The 21,326-nt window shown below is 40.4% G+C and overlaps 1 protein-coding gene across 1 annotated transcript in view; it reads left to right on the forward strand.

The window, feature by feature from the left end:
- Nucleotides 1-21,326, forward strand: part of igf1ra (insulin-like growth factor 1a receptor) — a 104,387-nt gene that overhangs the window by 52,781 nt on the left and 30,280 nt on the right. Inside the window, exon 3 of the mRNA XM_037683498.1 lies at nt 20,286-20,586. Coding sequence (XP_037539426.1) covers nt 20,286-20,586 — 301 coding nt within the window. The remainder of the gene's footprint in view (nt 1-20,285; nt 20,587-21,326) is intronic.

Below are 21,326 nucleotides of genomic sequence, written 5' to 3' on the forward strand. Positions count from 1 at the left end.
TATCTATCTATCTATCTATCTATCTATCTATCTATCTATCTATCTATATATCTATATATATCTATATAAATATCTATATATCTATATATCTATATATAATTTTCAAATCATGTTTTTTTTATGATTGTCTAGTACTATTGTACTGATAAATATCTCCGGGAGGGTAAACTGTATCAAGCTGCGAAATCCTTTGTTTTCTACAACTGATAGTGGTTTGTCATTAATTATGATGAAGTTTAGCAACTTCTCGGTAAACATTCGAGTTCCGGGGCTTCAGTGATGTGTTTTTCTTGTTCAATCCGAAACAAGCACTCTGATTTTGGTCAACCGTGCTCAGTCTGCCCCTCCTCCGAGACGGACAGACTGAGCGTGGCTGACCGAAATCAGAGTGCCTTTTCTGGAATGAACAAAAATAACAGACCGCTGAAGCCCCGGAGCTCGAATGTCCATCGTAAAACTAACTTTACCGCGGTTTAATGTGGCGCTATGGCTCTGCAGACATTGCACAATGCTGTCTTGTTTTGTGGTGTTTCTAGTGTAAAATACTTCCACACAGCGGACATGTTTAGATGAAAAATTGGTTAGCTGTTAGCCACAGTGCTGCTAACTCAGCCCTCACGTTGTAGCTGGCTGCAAACTATGAAATGGATTTCCTGAATGTGAGGCGGGTCTTATTACTCTGGGCTCATGAGACACGCCGCCGTTCAGGAAATCTATTCCATAGTTTGAAGCCAACGTGCAGCGCTACCACAGACATCATGGATCGGAAATATCGGCAGGTTGGATCGGAAAATCCGATACGTAAATTATGCTGGTATCGGAGCCCGATACCAATACTGGATCGGATCGGCCCCATCCCTACTATTAATTAAACATTTTTAGTCCCATCAGTTTTCTTTTAATACTATCTTGAATCTGTTCTTTAATCTGTATCAACACGTCTATTTTTGATTGAGCTTGTTTTGGGATCCTTGAGGCCACTGAGTGCATCCTTTGCCTCTTTTGACAGAAGGCATTATATGCTGCCAACATGCATTGATTCCTAGCTTCATATTCCAGCTGACCCACACTGATCCTTATTCCTGTAGCACAGTAGTGGCACGGTCATCTTTGAGCCTCTATGGGGAGTTTAAATCCTTAGTGTGCATCTTATCATGCATATGTTAGCTGCATGGTGAACGTTGTGTCAAAGAAGAAGAGTCGGTTGTGTCGCCCGTATTTTTCTCTGTCCAATTATGTCATAGATGTTGGGGAATAAACTTGCAGAATTGTTGAAAGTCAGACGGGAGTTGCGACACAGTCCCACTTCAGCTCAGCCTTTGACGTTCATCCGATGTGAACAAGACCAAGGATAGAGCAACCTCTGTGTCGTCGTGATGATCCCAGCACTTTACTGTTATTATCCATAGAGCTGTTGGGTAAGTGCCATTAGTCAGTCAGTAAGTTATTCAGTGCAGGTTGTGTACTGCTGGAGGTAATGAGAGCTGACATGGAGTGACAGCGAGGACAGGAGGACACGCTGTCACTGCAGCTCAGGACGTCCTTCCTGCTTGTTACTCATCACTTTGTACATTAACTCTGCTGATCTGGCTGGTGGTGTTCGTTACCTTGTTCTCCATCACATGTGGGTTAGGAAGGCTGTAAGAGCTGGCACTGCTCACTTTTACTCAGGGCAACTTTTTTCTTCGAAGCATGCAACACACGAGTTTCAGGTGGTGCTTGAAGTTCTCTATGTGTAACAGGAATGTTCTGCTGAAGTTGTGCTTAAACATTTAAACATTGTCAGTTATTTGTTTTGTTGTAGTTTGTAGGCCTGTCGCAATAAACAATAAATCAAATCGCATGATAAATGAAAATGATCAACCTCATTTTCATTTATCAGCTTTATTGTTTCTTCGTGTCTCTCTCTTTCTACTGAAGACAATGGATGACAAAAAAAACTCAACTCTGGTGCTCTTCACTGACCCCTCCCTTTCTCTTGCTCCATTTTAAATCCAAAATCCATTTTAACTGTCTAAAATCGCGTTTTTGGATCGTTAAAAGCAGCTAACTGAGAAGCTAAACTATGAGCTAAGCTAACAGGCCGACCTCAGGAAAAAATCCTCCATCTTGTCGAAGCTCCAAAATTCACGGTTGAAACCCGTGTCTTCATGTAAAAAGTTTTTCTCTGCAAAAAGAAGCTGAGAACTTGTTTACTGATTTTTTTTAAATTAAAAGCTTTGTGGGATAAATGCTATGCTAAAGAGCTCAAACCACACCGAGCATCCGCCTTTTTGAGAACTGAAGAGACAGCTCATGTCACGTCAAGGGACCTCCCTCCCATTTTCTTACAAAGACACGCTGCTCGCTCCCTCACTATCCATCCTTCAATTCAAACAGCTTATACTGCCATCCAGTGGTCAAAAAAGGTATTACATGCAAAACAAATTCAAAACATTTCTTCTTAAATTTAACAATAATTACTAATTATTGTCAAATTTCAAACAATATTATCGTTTATCGCAATAATTTCTGAGACAATTAATCGCCCAGCAAAATTTGTTATCATGACAGGCCTATTTGTACATACAATTCTACTCCCTGACACTTTTCAGAGCATAAATGAAAATGTTAATATTTTTGTTATGAGAGAATATTACTTTTTTCTTAGGAAATTCTAGCAAAGAGTGCTCCATTTTTGTGATTAAGATGCTTGGCTGTAGAGCTTTTATTTTCTGTTTTCATCCTGAATTTACTTCTGAAATAAACTTTTTTGGATTTTAAAACGAGTTTTTGTGGCCACTTCTATCTTTTTTGCCACTTCTGTTTCCAGATCAACTGAGTTTTAGGAGTTCCTGCAGCTATCGGGTTGATGTGAGAGCTAGTTGCTGTCAGACAACAGTGCTGGTGACAATTGCACATATATCTCACATTTTATTACCTGTGAACTTGAGCATAAACAAAGACACATGCACATGTAGAACTGGGAGCCAATGAATTCACTTCAGTACAGCAGTTAATGTTACCACAGTCTAAACTGATAGCAGTGAATCCATGGATTATTTTCTGAGTCAGACTGAGATCATTTTTTATTATTTTTCATAGGGATGCACAATATTATCGGCATGGTATCGGTATCGGCCGATATTAGCATTAAAGTTAAATATCATACATCAGCCATTCCATCAAAATAACTCACCGATATAAAAGATGCTGTTTTTGTATGGCAACCTAGTGACAAGGATGCCTGCAGTGCCAGCACAACGTGATGACATCACGCGCACCTCTACCTGATCTGATCACAGCGGAGAGGAAGAAGTCAAAATGTCAGCGGTGTGGAAGTTTTTTTTCGTTGAGGATGTCGGATTCCGAAGATTTTTGGAATACATTGAGCCTCGCTACATCGTCCCCAGTCGGAGATATTTTTCCAACATAGTCTTACCCGAGCTAGGAACCTGGAACAAGCCTCCACAAATGAGAGCATCGCAGGGGACTAATGCTAATAAATACCATTTAACACTTTTCATTTAATATAAGTTAAAGTGCTATATATATCATATGGCTATTACTGAGTATATGTCACCAGCTCTTACAGCTGTTACACGATCTTTGTAGCAAATAAGTCTAAACAAGAGGGCTATGTTCTGACAAAGGATCGTATATAAAAATATCGGTATCATTTATCGGCCAAATAAGTTTTAACATATCAACATGTCAGATATCAGCCAAAAATCCAATATCATGCATCCCTAATTTTTTATGTATTTTCTATGAGTAATGTCCATTCAACCTTTATTTATACAGATTAATCCCATTGAGCCTCAGGGACTCATTTACAAGAGAGACCAGAGAGAATAGAAAGCTGTTTAGGTGATATATATATATAAAAAAAAAAATCCTGAATGAGATGAGTAACCAAAATAAGTTCAAACATTTCTGACATGCTCACAACAAATGGCAAATGAGGACAAATTCTGTGCCTCAGACTCCCCAGGCCATTAAAAAAAACACACCCTTGTTTTGTCTCAGTTTAGCTCTAAAGAATTTCTCCACTAGACAGCATCAACACCCCCAAACACATACCCATCTCAGAGAGGGGTCAAAGTATGCTTAGAGGTGGGCCATGGAAAAAGGCCTGGAGTCACAACCCGCACTTTGATGGCTTTTTCAGAGTGGTAGTTAAAAGATACGGTCTCCTGTTTCCTGTGTTTGCTCCTTCTTGCTGTGTATGTGTGTGTGTGTAGGTGTGGATGTGTGTGTGATTGATGACTCATTGATTGAGCAGCGTGCTCCTATTTTCCTTCTCAGCCAGCTATCTGTCCCCTAGCTGCATGCAGTCATCCAACCCAGCACTAGAGTCGTTTGAAAGTACACAAGTGCTCACACACGTTTGTCGAAGCACATTCTGGTGGAAATCGCTGATCTAGCTGGTGTGATTCATTCATTCCTGTGGCATCTTGTTGTAGAATTGAGGTTGTACAACACAAAGCTCAGTCTAATTAATATGCATCACCTGCTGAAGCCATTTAATTAACATAAAATCAGATTAACAATCTAAATATGACAAAGGACAATTCTCTTCTCTTCAGCTTTCTGTTTGCTGATTTTGATCTGTTTTCCCTGAAACAACCCAGAGCTGAAGCAGTGAGTTCAAACAGCAGAAAACATGGCCTCCAGCCATTTGTCTGTTAAGAGTTTATGATGTTCGGTTTAGCTACAATCAAACCAATAGGAGTTTAGAAGGCATTTGTTTAAAGAGCTCTAATAAAACAGCACAGTATGCTGTAGTTTTCTGCACGTCCTTTGCACCCAGTGCTGGTGCAGTGTCCTCTTTCTGCAGGTAACCACAAGGATGTCAGATAAATAAAATCAGACCAAAACTGAAATATCACTCTCAATTTGAGCAAAACTGAGTGAAAGAAAGAACCATAGGGGGACTCTTGTTTTCAATGTTGTCCGCTGAGCTGTTTAACTGTATTTTTTAAAAATTCATAAATATCTGCATGTTCCATCTTAGTTTTTATTTTAATCGCTAAGACGCTCCAAAAGATTAGAGTTTGGTTGCAGCCTGAGTGGATGTGTGCAACATGTCTGCAATGCAGCAGGACTTTATGGCACGTCTCAGGCCCCCTGTTGGTGCGCTGCTCCTGCTGCAGCTGGCTCTCAGTTGTTTAAGGGAGATGCTGCAACCAGTGTTCAAAAATGACAAAAGAACAAGTAAGTCTTTTACTGTGCGGGGAACAACAAACCAGACCTTGGTGTGTCCGGTGACTGTGTTCCTGAAGGATTGGAGGGGAGGGGGCGTGTCTGCAGCCTTGAGGGGAGTTCTAACGAGGAGGGGGGTGAAGGCCCACTGTTTTGAAACTGTCTCTTTATGCGTCCCCTGACTGTGAGCGTGCCGTAGCTTTTTACAAAGGAGGTCATTGTTTGTTTCAGGGTGGAAAGTGTGAGCATTTTGTTTAAATCATTTTTGGAAGTCTTCTGTTTGACAAGGTGGGGGTTCAGTGCTTCATGTAACTGGAGGCAGCCTTGTTCTTTCTGCCCATGTCCCTGCCTTACTTCTGGCATTTGTCTTCTCTAACCACTTTTCCATTTCTGTCAGTTCTCTGGCTCTCTTCTCGCTTCACGCAGGTGGGCTTAAAATTAGAATCGGCCAAGTTGAAACCTAGAAGGTCCTCGTTGCCTTGTTGTTTTGAACAGGAGGCGATTTAAAGCCTCATCTTTGAGAGGTTCGCGCACAGAGTAGATCCTATCTGTCCGTCAGTCCCATGCTTCCTAACCACCGTCGCCTCCTGCAGTGCTGTGGTGACATTTTACCTCTCCGGTACCGGTATGCACTGACTCCTCCTTAATCCGACTAAGAGCTAATCTCTTGTGGAGGGATGCGATCATGGCCCAAAACACAGCGTCTAAATGTGGTACACAGTAGCAGGGGACGGTCAGCTGACTGACCGACTTACACACTTTTATCACCATTTTTATCCCCTTTCCTTTAGCGCTCGGCTTCTAATTTTTTTAAGATTGTACAGCTCCTGTTTGGCATTTATACAAATGCAATAAAAAACACTCTCATAAATGATTTCAAGATCAAATTCAATAATTTTTATTATCCCACAGGGGCAATTTGTTTCACAGTCAGTAGGCACACAAAACATCCATACTGGACGACATTAAAATAACATAAATCATCACTGTTTGTTGAGAAGCCTGATCTCTACAGGGATGAATAAGTTTTTCAGTCTGTTCGTCCAACATCTGAGCAGCAGATACCTGCGTCCAGATGGAAGCAACCTGAACTCACCATGGAGTGGATGATCAGGATCTGCCAGAATCAGCCTGGCCTTGTTCGCTGACCTCAACTTCTCAGTGAGGTTCTGTAGGGCTGTGCCAGCAGTTCTGCTGCACATCCTCACAATCCCCGAGAGTTTGTTCCTGTTTTTGCATGTTAACTATCCAAACCAACAGATGAAGGTGAAAGTTAAGAGACTCAATAAAACATGAATCAAACATTCTCATGATTTCATCTCTTCTCTGACACTTTTCACTTACCATTCTCAATGTTCTTAATACTGTCTTTATTTAATTTGCAGGGGGGGGGGGGTCTTATGTTTTTATAACTGGTGTCATATCCTCCTCTCAACAAACTCCTTGTCTGACCTTTGTATCTATATTACCTGGTTTTGTCTCATAGTTTGATAAAAGTAAAATAAATTAGGCAAAACATGCAGAAGATGGATAGATATGCTCAAATACTTATTCTTTTTTTTTCTTGTCTTTTTCTTGTTCTTGTTTTTGCTCTTCTTGATGCTGGGGTTTCTAAAAGGGGCAAATTAAACTATAACTCTGTGATGATAAAACAGTGAGGGGGTAGCCTGAGGAGAATCTGACTGTTTTGAGGAAAAATAGAGAGACTGTGACAATATACTGTAGCTATGATGTCAGCCACAGCCAATGAGAAGTGTGGGTGTGGGACTGTTGGAGACCCGTCAGCTGTCCTGCTCTGTCCACATCAGCTGTCCTCCTTTCCTGTGCTCCTGCGGCCTTGGGCCTGTTGAATGGCTGACCACTCCAAATCCCCCACAACTGGTCCCAGTTTTGTTTTTTTAAAGCTCCTCACCCAAACTCAGAGCTGACACTGCAGCTGATTTGCATTTGTCCCAAACCAAATATGGTGGAGATTAGATCGGGGCCTGCAGTTCTTCACTCCTGCAGTTTCGACAGAGCTTTTTTTTTTCTTCTGGCTGTAGTGTTTGTGTGTTTAGGGCCTGAAGTGAACAGGAGACTTGCGTCATGGTAAAACCTTATTAACACCAAAATTTAGATTGAAAAAGAGAAGCTGCGAGTGGAACGTACCAAAGGTTGACGTAAGCCCCAGTTTGCTCAAAGACTTGTAAACAGGGACTCCTCCTGCACTCCGACTCAAGGCAAGGCTTTGTGCAGCTATATTAGGTGATGTTACTACAAAAAGAGGCTTTTTATTTCTGAGTTCATCGTTTGATGCTCTTTAATGGCTTTAGCTGCTTTATTTTCCTCTTCAGTTATTTGGAATAAAGAGAGACGTTTAAGTTTGAGGTCACTTCGCCCCTACATCTGATATCCAGGCACCGTGTTTGAGATTAAAAAGACACGATGGAAGCCAGGTCGTTGCCAAACGTTGCCAAGTCGTTTCCCTCATCAGTTCTTTTTTGACTTTATCAGTGCTCAGGACAGGTTGTAAAACTTTTTAATTCTTGTTTCAAAATGGGAGGACAAGCAGGGAGGCTACAGCCCTGTTACTTTTCTGAATGCGGTACTGTTTTTGTACCACCCGGGACTCACTTTTCGGGTCATTTCACTTAAGAATATTCCAGATTCTGCACCTGAAGAGAATAATTTCATGTCTTACTGGAGCAGATTTAACTCTGGGCTCAGCGTTTTCCTGCTGAACTGAATGAAGTGAGGGTTGACAACGATCAGACTGCATGTTCCCTCGAACTCCTGATTTTATTTACTATGAAAAACATTAACTCTGTTTTAACCCAGTAAGAAATGTAATAAAACAATCTTTTATGATTCATCAGTATGAGACGTGAAGTAAGCGCAAAAGGAAGATGTTATTTTAAATCCAGACGTCGTGTCAGCAGGGAGAATGTGTGCCAGACAGCTCGCCGGGATGAAATCTGGGCTAACATTTGTCACAGACTTGTACACGATCATTTACATAAATAGGCCTTGGCATCAGAATTCCTGCTATTCTGATGCTCTGATGATTACAGACTCAGTCTGAGCACAGCAAAACGTTAAACTGAGCAAATACATGCGGTCGCTTGCAACATTTCTCCTAAACAATAAGAGCGAAAAGGATGTTCGACGAAGTCGTTTGATAGTCAAATAAGCGTTGGTCAGAAAGGTTGAGGGATCTTTCCGTAGCGCTTCATTGGGATCATTTTATGCTGCTGGATCTGTTTATCTGCCGTGTTGCTTTTTAAAGAGCGTGACTCAGAAGTGGAGTTTTCACTTGTGTACATGCATGTAACCTAAAATTAGTGTTAAATTATTGTCTACATGGATTTTTCTCTGACTTTTATGAGAGGCTGAGGGGATGTTGGAGCTTGACGCAGCACTGCCAGGAAACATGCTGTATTTTATAATGGAGATATAGGAAACTGTAATTTTTCAAGCCATTTTTAGTTAAAAAAAAAAAACACACCTCAAAGTCAGCAAAGACAAAAAAAAAAACAAGATCAAAGTTCTTTTCTGAGTTGCTTTTCCTGTGTGCCTTAAGCACTTTTCTCAATTTGTCGAATGTTGCTCGCAGTTAGCTCGTTTCTGTTAACTCCATCTTCTCAGCCTGTGACTGGGAAGAAAGTCCTGATGGTAGCTTCAAGAGCTACAGGACACATCTCTATTATAATATTTGTTTAGCATATGGCAGTGAGATGTTTTTTGACATAAAGTGTGAAAACTTAGACAGCTGTGTGTAGTTTCTCAAAGAAAAGTGGGAAAATGTCCTGGTTTAATTTGAGTTTTGTCACTGAGATCTGTTTAAATTTAGCAAATGAGTCTCTTGTGGGGGAATGAGCAAAGACTTCCAGGGATTTCTAACCTACAAGCAGTCGGGTCCATACGGGATTGAGGAGTTCAGCTCAGGCCCAGTGGTGGGGCTTGACCCCACTAATCAGTTGTTCACACCATCGTGTGGATTTGATCTGATGTGTTTCCTGAAAGGAATGTGAAGTACGACCAAAACAAATCTGGTTTACAGTATATGTTCTGCAACTGCAAACCTTTTCAGCTATACAGGGACATGGTCCTCTGCTGTCATACTTTAAAAAATTATCTAATGATTACAATAAAGGAAGAAAACAGATATTTTATGCCATAACCCACTGGAATATCCAGTGTTGGTAACATCTTAGTTAAAAAACTTTTCCTTTGCCATATTTTCTACTGTTTTAAAAGACTTCAAAAGCTTTTCAGCCCGTCTTTAATTCATTAAATATAAAAGCACAAAGTTCTGACAGATGTAAAGGTGCTGCGTACCTGCGCTATGGTGAGAACAATCAATCAACCACAAAGCAGCAACAACAGCAGCTGCGGATTGGGCCGAGCCCTGAGGGCTGTGTGTGTGTGTGTGTGTGTGTTGTTATTGTTGTTGTTGTGATTGAACACGAGTAAGGGGAAATGCCACGCATGCCTGAACACACAGACCAGCACATAGTTGTGTGAAAGAAAACACGTTGCTGCTCTTTAGAGAACACAAGAGTGGGAGAGAAATGCTGGGACAGGGAGGAACGAGTTCATTCACACACACGTGCGCGCACACACACACCTTTGTGTACAGAGATTTATTCACGCTCGTCTTACCCAGCTGTCTGCAGGAGAAAATCACCTTTCAAACAAGACCACCTCTAGTAAGTGGAGCGATCAGTCTTTTCGAACCCTTACAGGCAATCAAACCCATTCACAAAATAAATATATATTATGTTATAAAACGACAAACAAAAAACACTTGACCATGTCCCTATAGCTGTAAGTCATCAGTAGTGAAGGCTGCGGTGCGGTTTGCTTCTAAGGAAGCATCTTCTCTCTGGCTGCTTGAGCTGATGTGGTTTAAACAAGTGTCTGGAGCCGTCCAGTGGGGGCTCCTGGGGAAGATCGGGTTGCCGGATGAGGATGTGGACCAGTGCAGCTCAGGGACGTGGTTTGGGAGGTAGACTGGGGGGAGGAGGCGGTCGGCCTGCAGTCTCAGCCGCATCAGCTTGTGATGGACTTGATGTCTGCTACTGTTCACTCAGATCTGGTAACCTGAGCTCAGCAGGGGTGCAGGGGGTTACTGTAGTGCAGCGCAGTGAAGAGTTTGGTACATTGGTGTAATGTGGAGATATATATCAAATTAAATCTTAGTGGTTTTTTTTATTATTATATTGCAGAGCAAACCGCAGCACTCTCATCTGATTTCTGCATCTGTTAGTTTCTTAGCCTTAATAGTATTTTCAAAAGTCACCACTTTTCTTATAAACGCAAATAATTCATTTCTATGAATGAATGTTGTAACTGACCTAATGTGGTTTTACAGGAGTAACATCAGAGAAGCTTGTTGTGAAACGAGTTCAAGGTCTCCTGTAACTTACGGTGTCTCTGAATCTGTGGAAAAGTCGTGCTTAATCGCCATGGTTACGACTCCCCCCTCCCAGCCCCCGCTCAAGAGAGGACTTGTTTATCGTCTCGGCTCCAGACTCAATAACATGTCAGTCATTAGGATTAGACACTCCCCCGCCTGTCTGCGATTGGTCCGAAGGATGGCAACCAGCTCAACCTTCCCCTCCATTCTCCTCCGCCTCCACCTCCTCCTCCTCCTCCCTCGGCCCCAATGTGAATAATGAATGACTTCCCAACTGTCTGTCACGCTTCCCACTTATCTTTTATGACGCTGAGAAAACACTCGGCGCTCTAACATGTCGGGGAAAATGAAACTTTTAGTCTTTCATAACACAGTTTTTAGTGTTTTATTGTGACTGACACCTGTGATCAGTTCTAAAAGAAACATTTTGTGTATTTTCCCATCACGCTTCGTCTTCTGAGGTGTGAATGGCGTGCTGGCAGTGAACGCATCGCTGGTCTTGCAGTGCAAACACTGTAGTAGTCTTAATGCAGCGTGCTCGTGAGCAAACAGGACAGGGTCTGAATTTAGAGGGGGGAAAAAATCTAGGACCAAATAATTCATCTATCCATCCATCCATTCTCGTTACTTAGCTTCTTCCTTTTTGGGTCGCTGGGGTCACTGGTGCCCATGTCCAGCAGTCACCGTGCGAGAGGCGGGGGACACCTAGACAGGTCTCCAGGCCATCACAGACAAATAATCCATCCAGTCATCCAGCCATCCAGCCATCCATCCTCTTTACCTGCTTCTTCCTTTTATAAGTAAACAGACTGCAGCCTACCATAGTACATTAACCTTTAACTCAAAATAAAATACAGACTTCACAGTTTTTTAAACCATATTGCTTAACATTTGCTGTATTTTCAAAACTTAACCTAATGTGAAATATACAGACTTCACAGTCTTAACCATATTGATTCATATTTGGTAAATCTTTAACAAAATTTCAAAACCTGTGCAAACTTGTACAAAAACTCTTCTGAACTGTAATTTATAAACCATAAATTGTATCATTTGGAACTGGCTCTTCAACCTGTTCAAAAGACAAATTACATTAAGTTTGTTGTATAACTTCTCTATATAAGTTTTTGTATACTATGAGAAAAAGCAGTTACCTTTGAGCTGCAGCTGGTGCATCAGAGCTTCTCCCACTTTATTCTTTGTTTCATGGTGGAGTTGCGGCGCTGCTTTATCACAAAATAAAAACAAAGCTACGTGAAGGAATAACGTACGTTGGGTCCAGTGTATTAAAAATAAACCTAAACCCCTCACCGTCAACTGAGCTGTGTGGTCGTAAATCTTTGTGATATAGCAGGAGATGGAGTGGGAAATCTTCACAGCTCTTGGAGAATTAGCTGGAAGTTTGTTTGCCGAGCTGCTGCTTTCGCTTTCATCTTCCTTCTGCACATTTGCCCTATTTCCAAAATACAGTACCACAATTTTATTTTACACTTCTTGAAAACAACTGTGCTCTTGTCAAGCTCTATCTTCCCCTGGAACATTGTAGGATCTGAAATGACTTTTAACAAGGAAGGAGCGGATTAAATCGCGCTGTCCTCCACTCCGTGCTAGTAGACTCCATTCAGATAATAGGAGCTGGCTAACTAGCTCAATATATTGTGGCCTACAAGGCCAAAATCTATGGTGACGGGTGGACATGTAGTGGGATATGCAGTACGCTTGGGAGTAGGAATGGAAAAAAATAAAACAAAGGATTTTGGGGCTTTTAGAATCGATTCAGAATCGCCAAAACTAGGAATCTCGATTCTTTAATTAATCCATTTTTTCTGCACCCCTAATGTGTCTATATATATAATATACTGTAAATGTATGTACAGTATACACACATGCCAGAACTTTTCAAAACAAACCAGATATATCGGCAAGTTCATTTCAAGCTCACAGAAACTGTAAAAAATTTAAAATATATATATAAAAATCAAGAACAGCACCTCAGACTCAAGCGGCGGTTCGGCAGGATTCCCAGAAAAAAAAGCCTCTTCTCTGTAAAAAGAACATGGCAGCTCTTGTTTAGGTTTGCAAAGCTACATATGAACAACCCACACACAGGGTTGTATTTATCCTTATTTGGACATTGCATTGACGTCCCTTCATTTCTGTAGTCTAAACTAGACCCTTCGCTGAAATCTACCCTTTATCAGTACAACTCAATTTATACCTTAGCCCTAAATCTAACCACACATTTAAAAAAAAGGTTCCACCCTTTAAAGAGTGGACTTGTGATCAAGAACCACCAGAGGATCACGTCAGATTAACTGTAGATTATCTTCATTTTTAAGGTTAAATGTTCGTGAAAGTCTTGACGAGGTCTCGTTCTCTGACACGTCTGTCCTTCATGATCACGTTTGTGGCTGAATCCTACTTTCTCAGGTTGCCGTATCATTTCCTGAATTCGCTACAAGGGATTAACTTTCTCTCTGGGGATTCCTTTGCGGTCTCAAACATTTTGCTAATTTTTCTCCTGCAAGTGGACACGTTGGACTCGTCTGCTCCTTCACCTATGGTAAAAGTGACGGTTGTAGAGCTGTTCCTATGTGTTGCCCAGCTCCGGTGAACAGGAGGCGCAGGCTGCTGCTTGGGTTGTTGGTGTCTGACCTGGCTGTGTTTGCTGAGGGAAAGAGCTAGAGGGAGGGGAGTTGTGTAACTACTGTATGAGGAGAACAACATGAAAAACCTCCCTGCCCCCACTCCAAGCAGTTTGATGTGTTTGATTCAGATTATAGCAAAAGGTTTCTTGGTTTTCAAACAAAAAGATGAATCTGACGCTGTGTGACCTTAAATGTGGTCAAGACCTAAACCTTTTGCTGCTTCTTATTTATTCTTGGTTACATCCACTTGGAGTACAATGAGGCTGATGACGTCTTATTTAAAGAAGTAATAAAAACTTGTAATGCCCTGCATAGCTGCGTGTAGTAGCCGTGTGGAAATAGGTCTGCAATGGGAGCCTCTATAAATAGGAGCTGGTATCCTTGATACCATGGGTTGTTTGGTCACGCAGTGAAACCCGGGCGACTTATATGGATCTAAGACAGTGACTCCCCCTCAGCTCGCTCTCGTCTGGCTGAAGGTATGCATATTTGGAATTCTTCCTCTCTGAGGAATCCACTGAAATGATACAGAAGAACCAGACTTCCTTCAAAAAGGCTCCTCAGAGTTTGCTGTGGCTGCCCCCTTTTGGTAGGTTTCCAGGAAAAATGAGTCCTCATTTGAGTTTCTCATGTTTTTTATTTTATTTTAAATTTTTATTTTTTTATCTACCCTGTGCAAATGTACTACACCACTCTGTTTGTGCTCGTCACACTAGTGCCAGAATAGTATTTCCAAACAAATGCCAGCTGTGATATGAGAACCTGCATGCGATGACATCTGATGCTCTTGTTTAAAAAAAATTAACAAAAATAAATAAATATATATATATATCTTTGCATTATACTTTGGACCAGATCCAGAATATTTGAGAAGCACTATTTGTGAAGTGCCACAGAGCTCGTCTGCTCCTTGTGTGGTGGAGTGGGTTCATAGTGTGAAGCTTTATATAACACAGAAACAACCTTATGGCTTAATAGCGCACTTATGTGTTCATGTGAAAATGCTCTCACAGTCAGCGACTTTATGATCTGTCTCGACTAAATTGTGTCAAGTAAAATAGTAAATTTCATCAGTAAGGCTGAAGGTGCAGCGAGGATGTTTTTGTCTGTTTTTCATTGAAACTGTCAGAAAGTTATCACCGGATGTACGTCCACAACTGATTTCCTTTTAGAGTCAGCTTGATTCAAGATGGCTGCCACAGCCATCTGACCCTAAAAATGACAACAACAAAAAAACTCCATCACATTTGCGGATATTGACCTAAGGTGCAGACGCTGAGTGAAAGTTTACTCTGGTAGTAGCTATGAGTCACTCCCAACATACAAATCTTGGCATTTAAGGTGATGGTGAAACTGATAAACTTTCATTCCCTAAACATATTTACCCACTTCTTCCTTTTCGGGTCGCGGGGGTCACTGGTGTCACTGGTGTCCATGTCCAGCCATCACTGTGTGGGAGGCGGGGGACACTCTGGACAGGTCTCCAGTCCATCACAAGGACACAAATGCCCTTTTTGCACTGCTCCTAATAAGCCCCAATTCTGGGCAGCCCGCCACAGAAAGAACCCTTTTGCACCAGCCCTTTAGCTAGTACTGTATTTTTAGCTGATTTGAGGCTGATTCAGGACCTCTTTTTGTCCTTGCTTCTCTGTTGGGACCGAGCGAGCTCAGTTGAGCTGAGTCCGGACCGAAACGTGATTGCAGGACTCTGATTGGTCAGGGGGAGGAGTCAATGGATCTCAGAAACTTTTCACTGAGCCGCCATTTGCAATTTCTCTGGATGCGGAGCAGCGGCTGGATCTATTTTTAAGATTTTAAAGACAAAATGACAACGCCGTGTTTAATTCTGAAGTCCAGACGTTTTATTGTGTTTGGTGACCGACGATAAAATTCGAGTGAGCGGTGTCACCGCGGAGGATCATATACGAGCTGCCAAGCCGTTGACGCTCGGCCGTTGAGGCCGAACCCCGAGCCCCGGACTCGCCTGCTCACAAAGGCTGGATTTGAGCCCTGGCAGGCGGGAGGACCGGGATGGAGGGACGGAGGGTGGAAACTTTTTTTGTTAACATTTTATGTATAAAATATAAGTTTGTTTTTTTTGTCAGTGAAGATTAAAAATAAATAAACAGTGCCGGCTTTATTGTGAAATCCTGTTTTCACTTTGACTTTATTAAATAATCTGTAAATTAAAGTTAATTCAACTGAAAAATCATAAAAAGACAAAATTATTGGATCTCAGGAATATTTCCCTCAAACATGTTTAAAGAAGAGACACAGCCTTTGGTTCAACATTATTCTAACCCACAGATGTACAAATCACAAAACAAGAATTACACTTTAAATTAAAGCTTTAAATCAAAGCTAAACTTTAATTCAAAGCTAAAAATAATCTGTATACAAGAAAAATAACCTGTATACAAGAAAAATAATCTGTATACAAGAAAAAATAATCTGTATACAAGAAACAAAACCACAATGAGCGCAAATACATCAAATGATGAAGAAAAATATAGAATTTTAAATATAGATATCCTGATGCATGCTCAATAATCCGGGTAGAAAAATCTAAAAATGTTAAGTCTGGTCCTCTGGATGTTCACAAAACAAACAAACAAAAACAAAAATGTAGATACGTTTCTTCTTTCATCCGAAAGACTTCTTCAGTCTGAGGTGCTGTATTCAGCTCAGTCTTATATAAATAGCTGAATACAGCACCTCAGACTGAAGAAGTCTTTCGGATGAAAGACAAAACGTTTCTACATTTTTTTTTGTTTTTGTTTTTTGAACATCCAGAGGACCAGATTTAATATTTTTAGATTTTAATATTAATGTTTTTGTAGAATCTGGTTCATCAGATTTAATTCAGTTCAGTTTATTTATACATTATTTATTATTTATATTTGAATGTTTCTGTTCAGTGCCCTGAAACGACTTCTGGTGTGACTTGGCGTTATATAAATAAACTGAACTGAAATTAAATCTGACGAACCAGATTCTACAAAAACATCTATATTTAAAATTCTATATTTTTCTTCATCATCTGATGTATTTGCACTCATCATGTCTACTTTTATTGTCCCATTTAGATATGTGGTTTTGTTTCTTGTATACAAATTTTATTTGAGCTTTGATTTAAAGTGTAATTCTTGTTTTGTGATTTATACATCTGTGGGTTAGAATAAAGTTGAACCAAAGGCTGTGTCTCTTCTTTAAACATGCTTGAGGGAAATATTCCTGAGAGATCCAATAGTTTTGTCATTTTATGATTCTTCAGCTGAGTTAACTTTAATTAACAGATTATTTAATAAAGTCAAAGTGAAAACAGGATTTCACGATAAAGCCGGCACTGTTTATTTATTTTTATTCTTCACTGATAAAAAACAACAACATTATTTTTAATATATAAAATGTTTCTTTTTTAAATGGCCTCACGTGCTTCAACAGGTCAGCGAAGTACTGGTGGAACAGCACTCAAACCATAGCTAACTGAGCAGAGCTGAGATGGAGCAGTGGAAAAGGGGCAAAAGAGACAACTATTCACTCTCTCACTCACACCAAGGGACAATTTAGAGTCACAAGTCAGCTTAACATGCATAAACATAAAAATCAAAATGCCACAAAATGTGCATTTATGTATTTTATCTTGTAAAATCCAACAATAGGAAAACTCATCTCCTCTCAGCATCAGCCTGAGCGCGGAGGCAGCTATAAGAACCAAGAGTGTTTCTTTAATGTAGTTCATTTTTATTATTGTCCACGTGGACGAGTTGGTCTTAGAGCAGCAACAATGCAGAACATAACAGGAAGTAGTAAACACTTATGACTACAAAATCTGAATAGTTCTTTGTCAGTAGTGTATTTTGGTGCCACACATGCTCAGTCCAGATGCTTTTGGACTTATCTGAAACTAGGAAGCTCTGCAGTGACACAACATGGACAGACTTACGTTTTCTCAACTTTTTTTAATGCTTTTCTGTAAATGTGAGCATTAGTCAAACTATGTACACTACAAACTACTCCCATTTTCAATGCTAAGACAAATGTATTTAACAGGCTCGTAACAAAATCTCATCTCGTTGGGTTGTGAGACAAAAAAAGTATTTCTCGCTTTTCTTTTTCTGTGTCACATCTTGGATTTTGAAAGAGTCCTTTTCTACCCATGGAGGTTGTCGTTAATGATGCTGTTTGCAGGATAAATCTGACAGCTTGCAGTGTGTCAGATGTATCACCTGCCCTGAGCGATGGAAGAATGCTGCGTTATTAATAACATATTGGTTTGTGTTTATGTTTCTCAGTGAGGTCCAGTAAACTGTGGCGGAGCGTCAAATAGTTCTGGTGTTGCGCAAGTTCAGTTGAAAACACTCAACGTGCTTTCTGTAATTTTCCCACAATCTGGAACAACGCAGTTGCGTTCTTTGTGACTTCGTAGGGAAATTGGAAGAATTTGTCATTATAGCAGTATATTAATAAAAATGAGAATTTCCTAAACTTTGATTTAGAAGAATTTTAGGTTGAGTTTTAATTGGAGAGTGTGGTTTGGAACATAAAATAGGCATACATGCACTCAGGCTTGATGTAATTGGGCTTGATGATGTTAAATGTGAAGCAAGCTTTGTAGTTTTACTTTAAAAAAAACTATCTGTCTTTGCCTTTAACCTTGCCGTCACTCTCTTTCTTTTTTAATATAAATCTTCAGCTTTGTCTCTTTCCAGTTTTTAGGCTTTAAAAGCAGAAGCCTTTGAAAATCTGTAAAGAGATCTTTTATTCTCTCCCTTATCACAGAGCTCATGTAAAAAATATGCCTGTCCAAGCAATTTTACAGATGTGACAGTGAAACGGTTCCAGTGAAGTGTGGTTTTAATAATGTTTCCTTCCTCGTGGTTGTAAAAGGGACGAGCTAAACATTAGAAATGCTCTCTCCGTGCAGTGCAGTGAAACATCCTTACGTTTCAAGCCCTTAGTAAGTGACAGTGCTGAAGTAACAGCTTTGTTAAATTATTCTGAATACTTTACCCTTTAAAAATGTGTAACTGATTGGATTACAGAGACATAAAGCTATTTGAGAGAGCACAGTAACATATAGTGAGAATGCACAAGCTTTTTTACTCCGGTTCTCTTTGTTTTCAGGCAAGAAAGAAAGCAGAAAGCAGCCGTGACCTTTTGTGCTCGTCTTTAATTACAGGTGCCACTCCTTGAAATAAAAGTACAGTAAATTGAATAAAAGAACCTTCAACAAGAAGGCAAAAGTGCACCCATGTTCAACTTATAAATCTGCATTGCCTTTGTTCGTTAGTGCGTTAAAATACCAAACATGTGTCTGTTCCCCTGAGAAATAAGATCAGCAAGGCTGTTTGTAAAGATACTTCTGATTTTCTTGTTGCTGAAGTTTGTGAATCAATCTGTCGATCTGCTCAGGTGTTTGTGTGTTTGTTGTAGTTTCTACATTTGTTTAACACAGAACAATCTGATATAGATGTTGTTGTCTTCTATCTGAGTGTAATTGGACAAATAAATGGAGCAAACATTTTCATTTTTGACTGAACGTAAGGTTCATGTGGATTTAGGCAAACTGTTTTTTCTTCTGGTTTGCCTTTTCATGGTATTTGAATGACTGCTGGCTGCTGCAACTGCTTTTTGGTCCTGCGTCTCTTTTGTTTCATTTATTTTTTTAATCCTGAAACTTTTTTTTAAAAGCATGCTTTTGTGGAAAAGTTATGAGCAAAGAATATCTTACCTGTTGTAAACAGCTCTTGAAACAACCACCGTTTAGAGAAACAGAGTTTAAATCTGATTGGATTGACGAGCTAATGGCTAGTCTGAACGAGGCCAAGACCGTTGTTCCCTGCTATCAGTTTCAAATAACACTATTACAAATAATTCTGTCGTTATTTACAAGTCCAAATAGCAGCCTATATTATATTATCTAACCTTTTTTTATATTTTTAACCAATATTTTGTTGGTAGCTGTGTAAAAGGTTACAATGTTGGCCTTGGATGAATCACTCTGAAATGTTTCAGTCTGAAATTGTTTTAAAATGAAAGCAATGCACTTCGGTGTTGGATCTGCTCTGACTAGCCATTAGCTCATTAATTCACTGTTAATCAAACGCTTTTTTTTTTTCAAACTGAGTTCATTCAAAGAGCGATCTACAACAATTAAGGCAATAAATGTTCAAAACCGTTACAAAGAATGACACCTCAAAGGAGTTAAACCTTTTATTTACAGTGAACATAAAATAAGTAAATGTAAATTTAGTCCAAACATTGTGTAGAAATTCATGAAAAAAAACTTTTGTGTGAAGCCTGTTCTGAGATTTTGCCACTACTTGTTTGTTAGACTTTAACTTTTGTCTTCTTGTCAACCGTAGAAGAGTTCAAGTTCAAGAATCTTTATTATCCCGAGGGGCAATTTGTTTCACAGTCAGTAGACACACAAAACATCCATACTAGACAAGACATTGAGACATTAAGATAACTGAAATCATCACTGTTTGTTGAGAAGCCTGATCTCTACATGGATGAATGAGTTTTTCAGTCTGTTCGTCCAACATCTGGGCAGCAGATACCTGCGTCCAGATGGAAGCAACCTGAACTCACCATGGAGTGGATGATCAGGATCTGCCAGAATCAGCCTGGCCTTGTTCAAAGACCTCACCTTGTGTAGGCCAGTGAGGCTCTGTAGAACGATACCAGCAGTTTTGCTGCACATCCTGACAATCCCCAAGAGTTTGTTCCTGTTTTTGCATGTTACCAAACCAACAGATGAAGGTGAAAGTTAAAACAGATTCAATAAAACATGAATAAAACATTCTCATAAAAGTAGAATCAACATTTACACCACAGAGTTTATCTGTTTCTCTGGTGAGCCTTTTTACAAAATGAGTCCACATGGGGGTCAAAGGTCAGTTTGTGAAGAACAGTTTCCAGATCTTTATTTAGTGGCAACTGAAGAGTCTTTCTAAAATCAATGACCATCTCCTTTGTCTTAGAAACATTTAGCTTTAAAAAGAAAGACTGTTTTATATTGACCTCTTCCCCGTGTGTCTTTACCTCAGTCTGTCCGGAGCAATGCAAGTTGGCTTGTACGAACAAGGGGGACTGCTGCCACAGCCAGTGCCTGGGGAGCTGCACCGAACCCAACAACGACATGGCCTGCTCAGCCTGCCTCCACTACAACCACGAGGGTCGCTGCGTGCCCGACTGTCCCCCGGGAACCTTCAGGTTTGAGGGCTGGCGCTGCATCACCATGGACCTGTGTGCACAGGTGCACCTGCCCAGCGATCTCCACTTCGTCATCCATGACGGAGAATGCATGCCTGACTGTCCCTCCGGTTTCACACGCAACAACACTAATCGGTAAGGACTCCACACTTAGTTTATTTGAAAGTGCGATGTGAAGTGACATAATTAATGTGTGATCTTTACTGAAATTAATTATTTATGTCAGAATCCCCCATGGGCATACATCCCTCAAACAATCCATATTTGAATTTGTTTTGGACAATTATCTGGTACTTTAACCAGGCAGAACGGCTCGTCGTAGGTTTATTACCTGGTGAAGTTTCCGTGAACAGCTGTGTGTTTACACTTCAGTGTTCAGATACGTTCAAACAGCTTGTAACCACTGTGCACTTATGCATAATGAATTCTCCTGCATAGGGTATCCTTGAGATGAACTTTACTTGACTGCACTCTTCACACGTTCTTTTTCTTAAAGTAGGCCTCGACACAGGAAGTGCAGGAGGTTAAGAGCGTGCTGGACTATCAATGATTCATGTTTAGATTTCCCAGTCTGTTCGCTGAAATGTTTTCCACCCTTACAGATGATTACCCAGACACTTGAGTAAGAGACTCGGCTCAAGCGTCTCCTCCGAACACGTTATGTTTGATGCAGAGTTAGGCTAGGAAAGCTTTTCTGTTCTGTTTCTTTTTTTTTAATTGTTTCCATTCTCAAAACCCAAAGCTTGGATTCAGACTGCTGCAGAGTGTGTTTCTGGCCATGCTTTGTATCAGTAGTCAACACAGTGAGTCACTGCCACGAAACCGTACAGCTGAAGCTTCATGAAAGATTAAACTGTTCGTGTGAAAGGTGACAT

The sequence above is a fragment of the Nematolebias whitei genome, chromosome 10 (assembly GCF_014905685.2).
Source record: "Nematolebias whitei isolate Nwh7 chromosome 10, NemWhi1, whole genome shotgun sequence".
NCBI classification, from domain to species: Eukaryota; Metazoa; Chordata; class Actinopteri; order Cyprinodontiformes; family Rivulidae; genus Nematolebias; species Nematolebias whitei.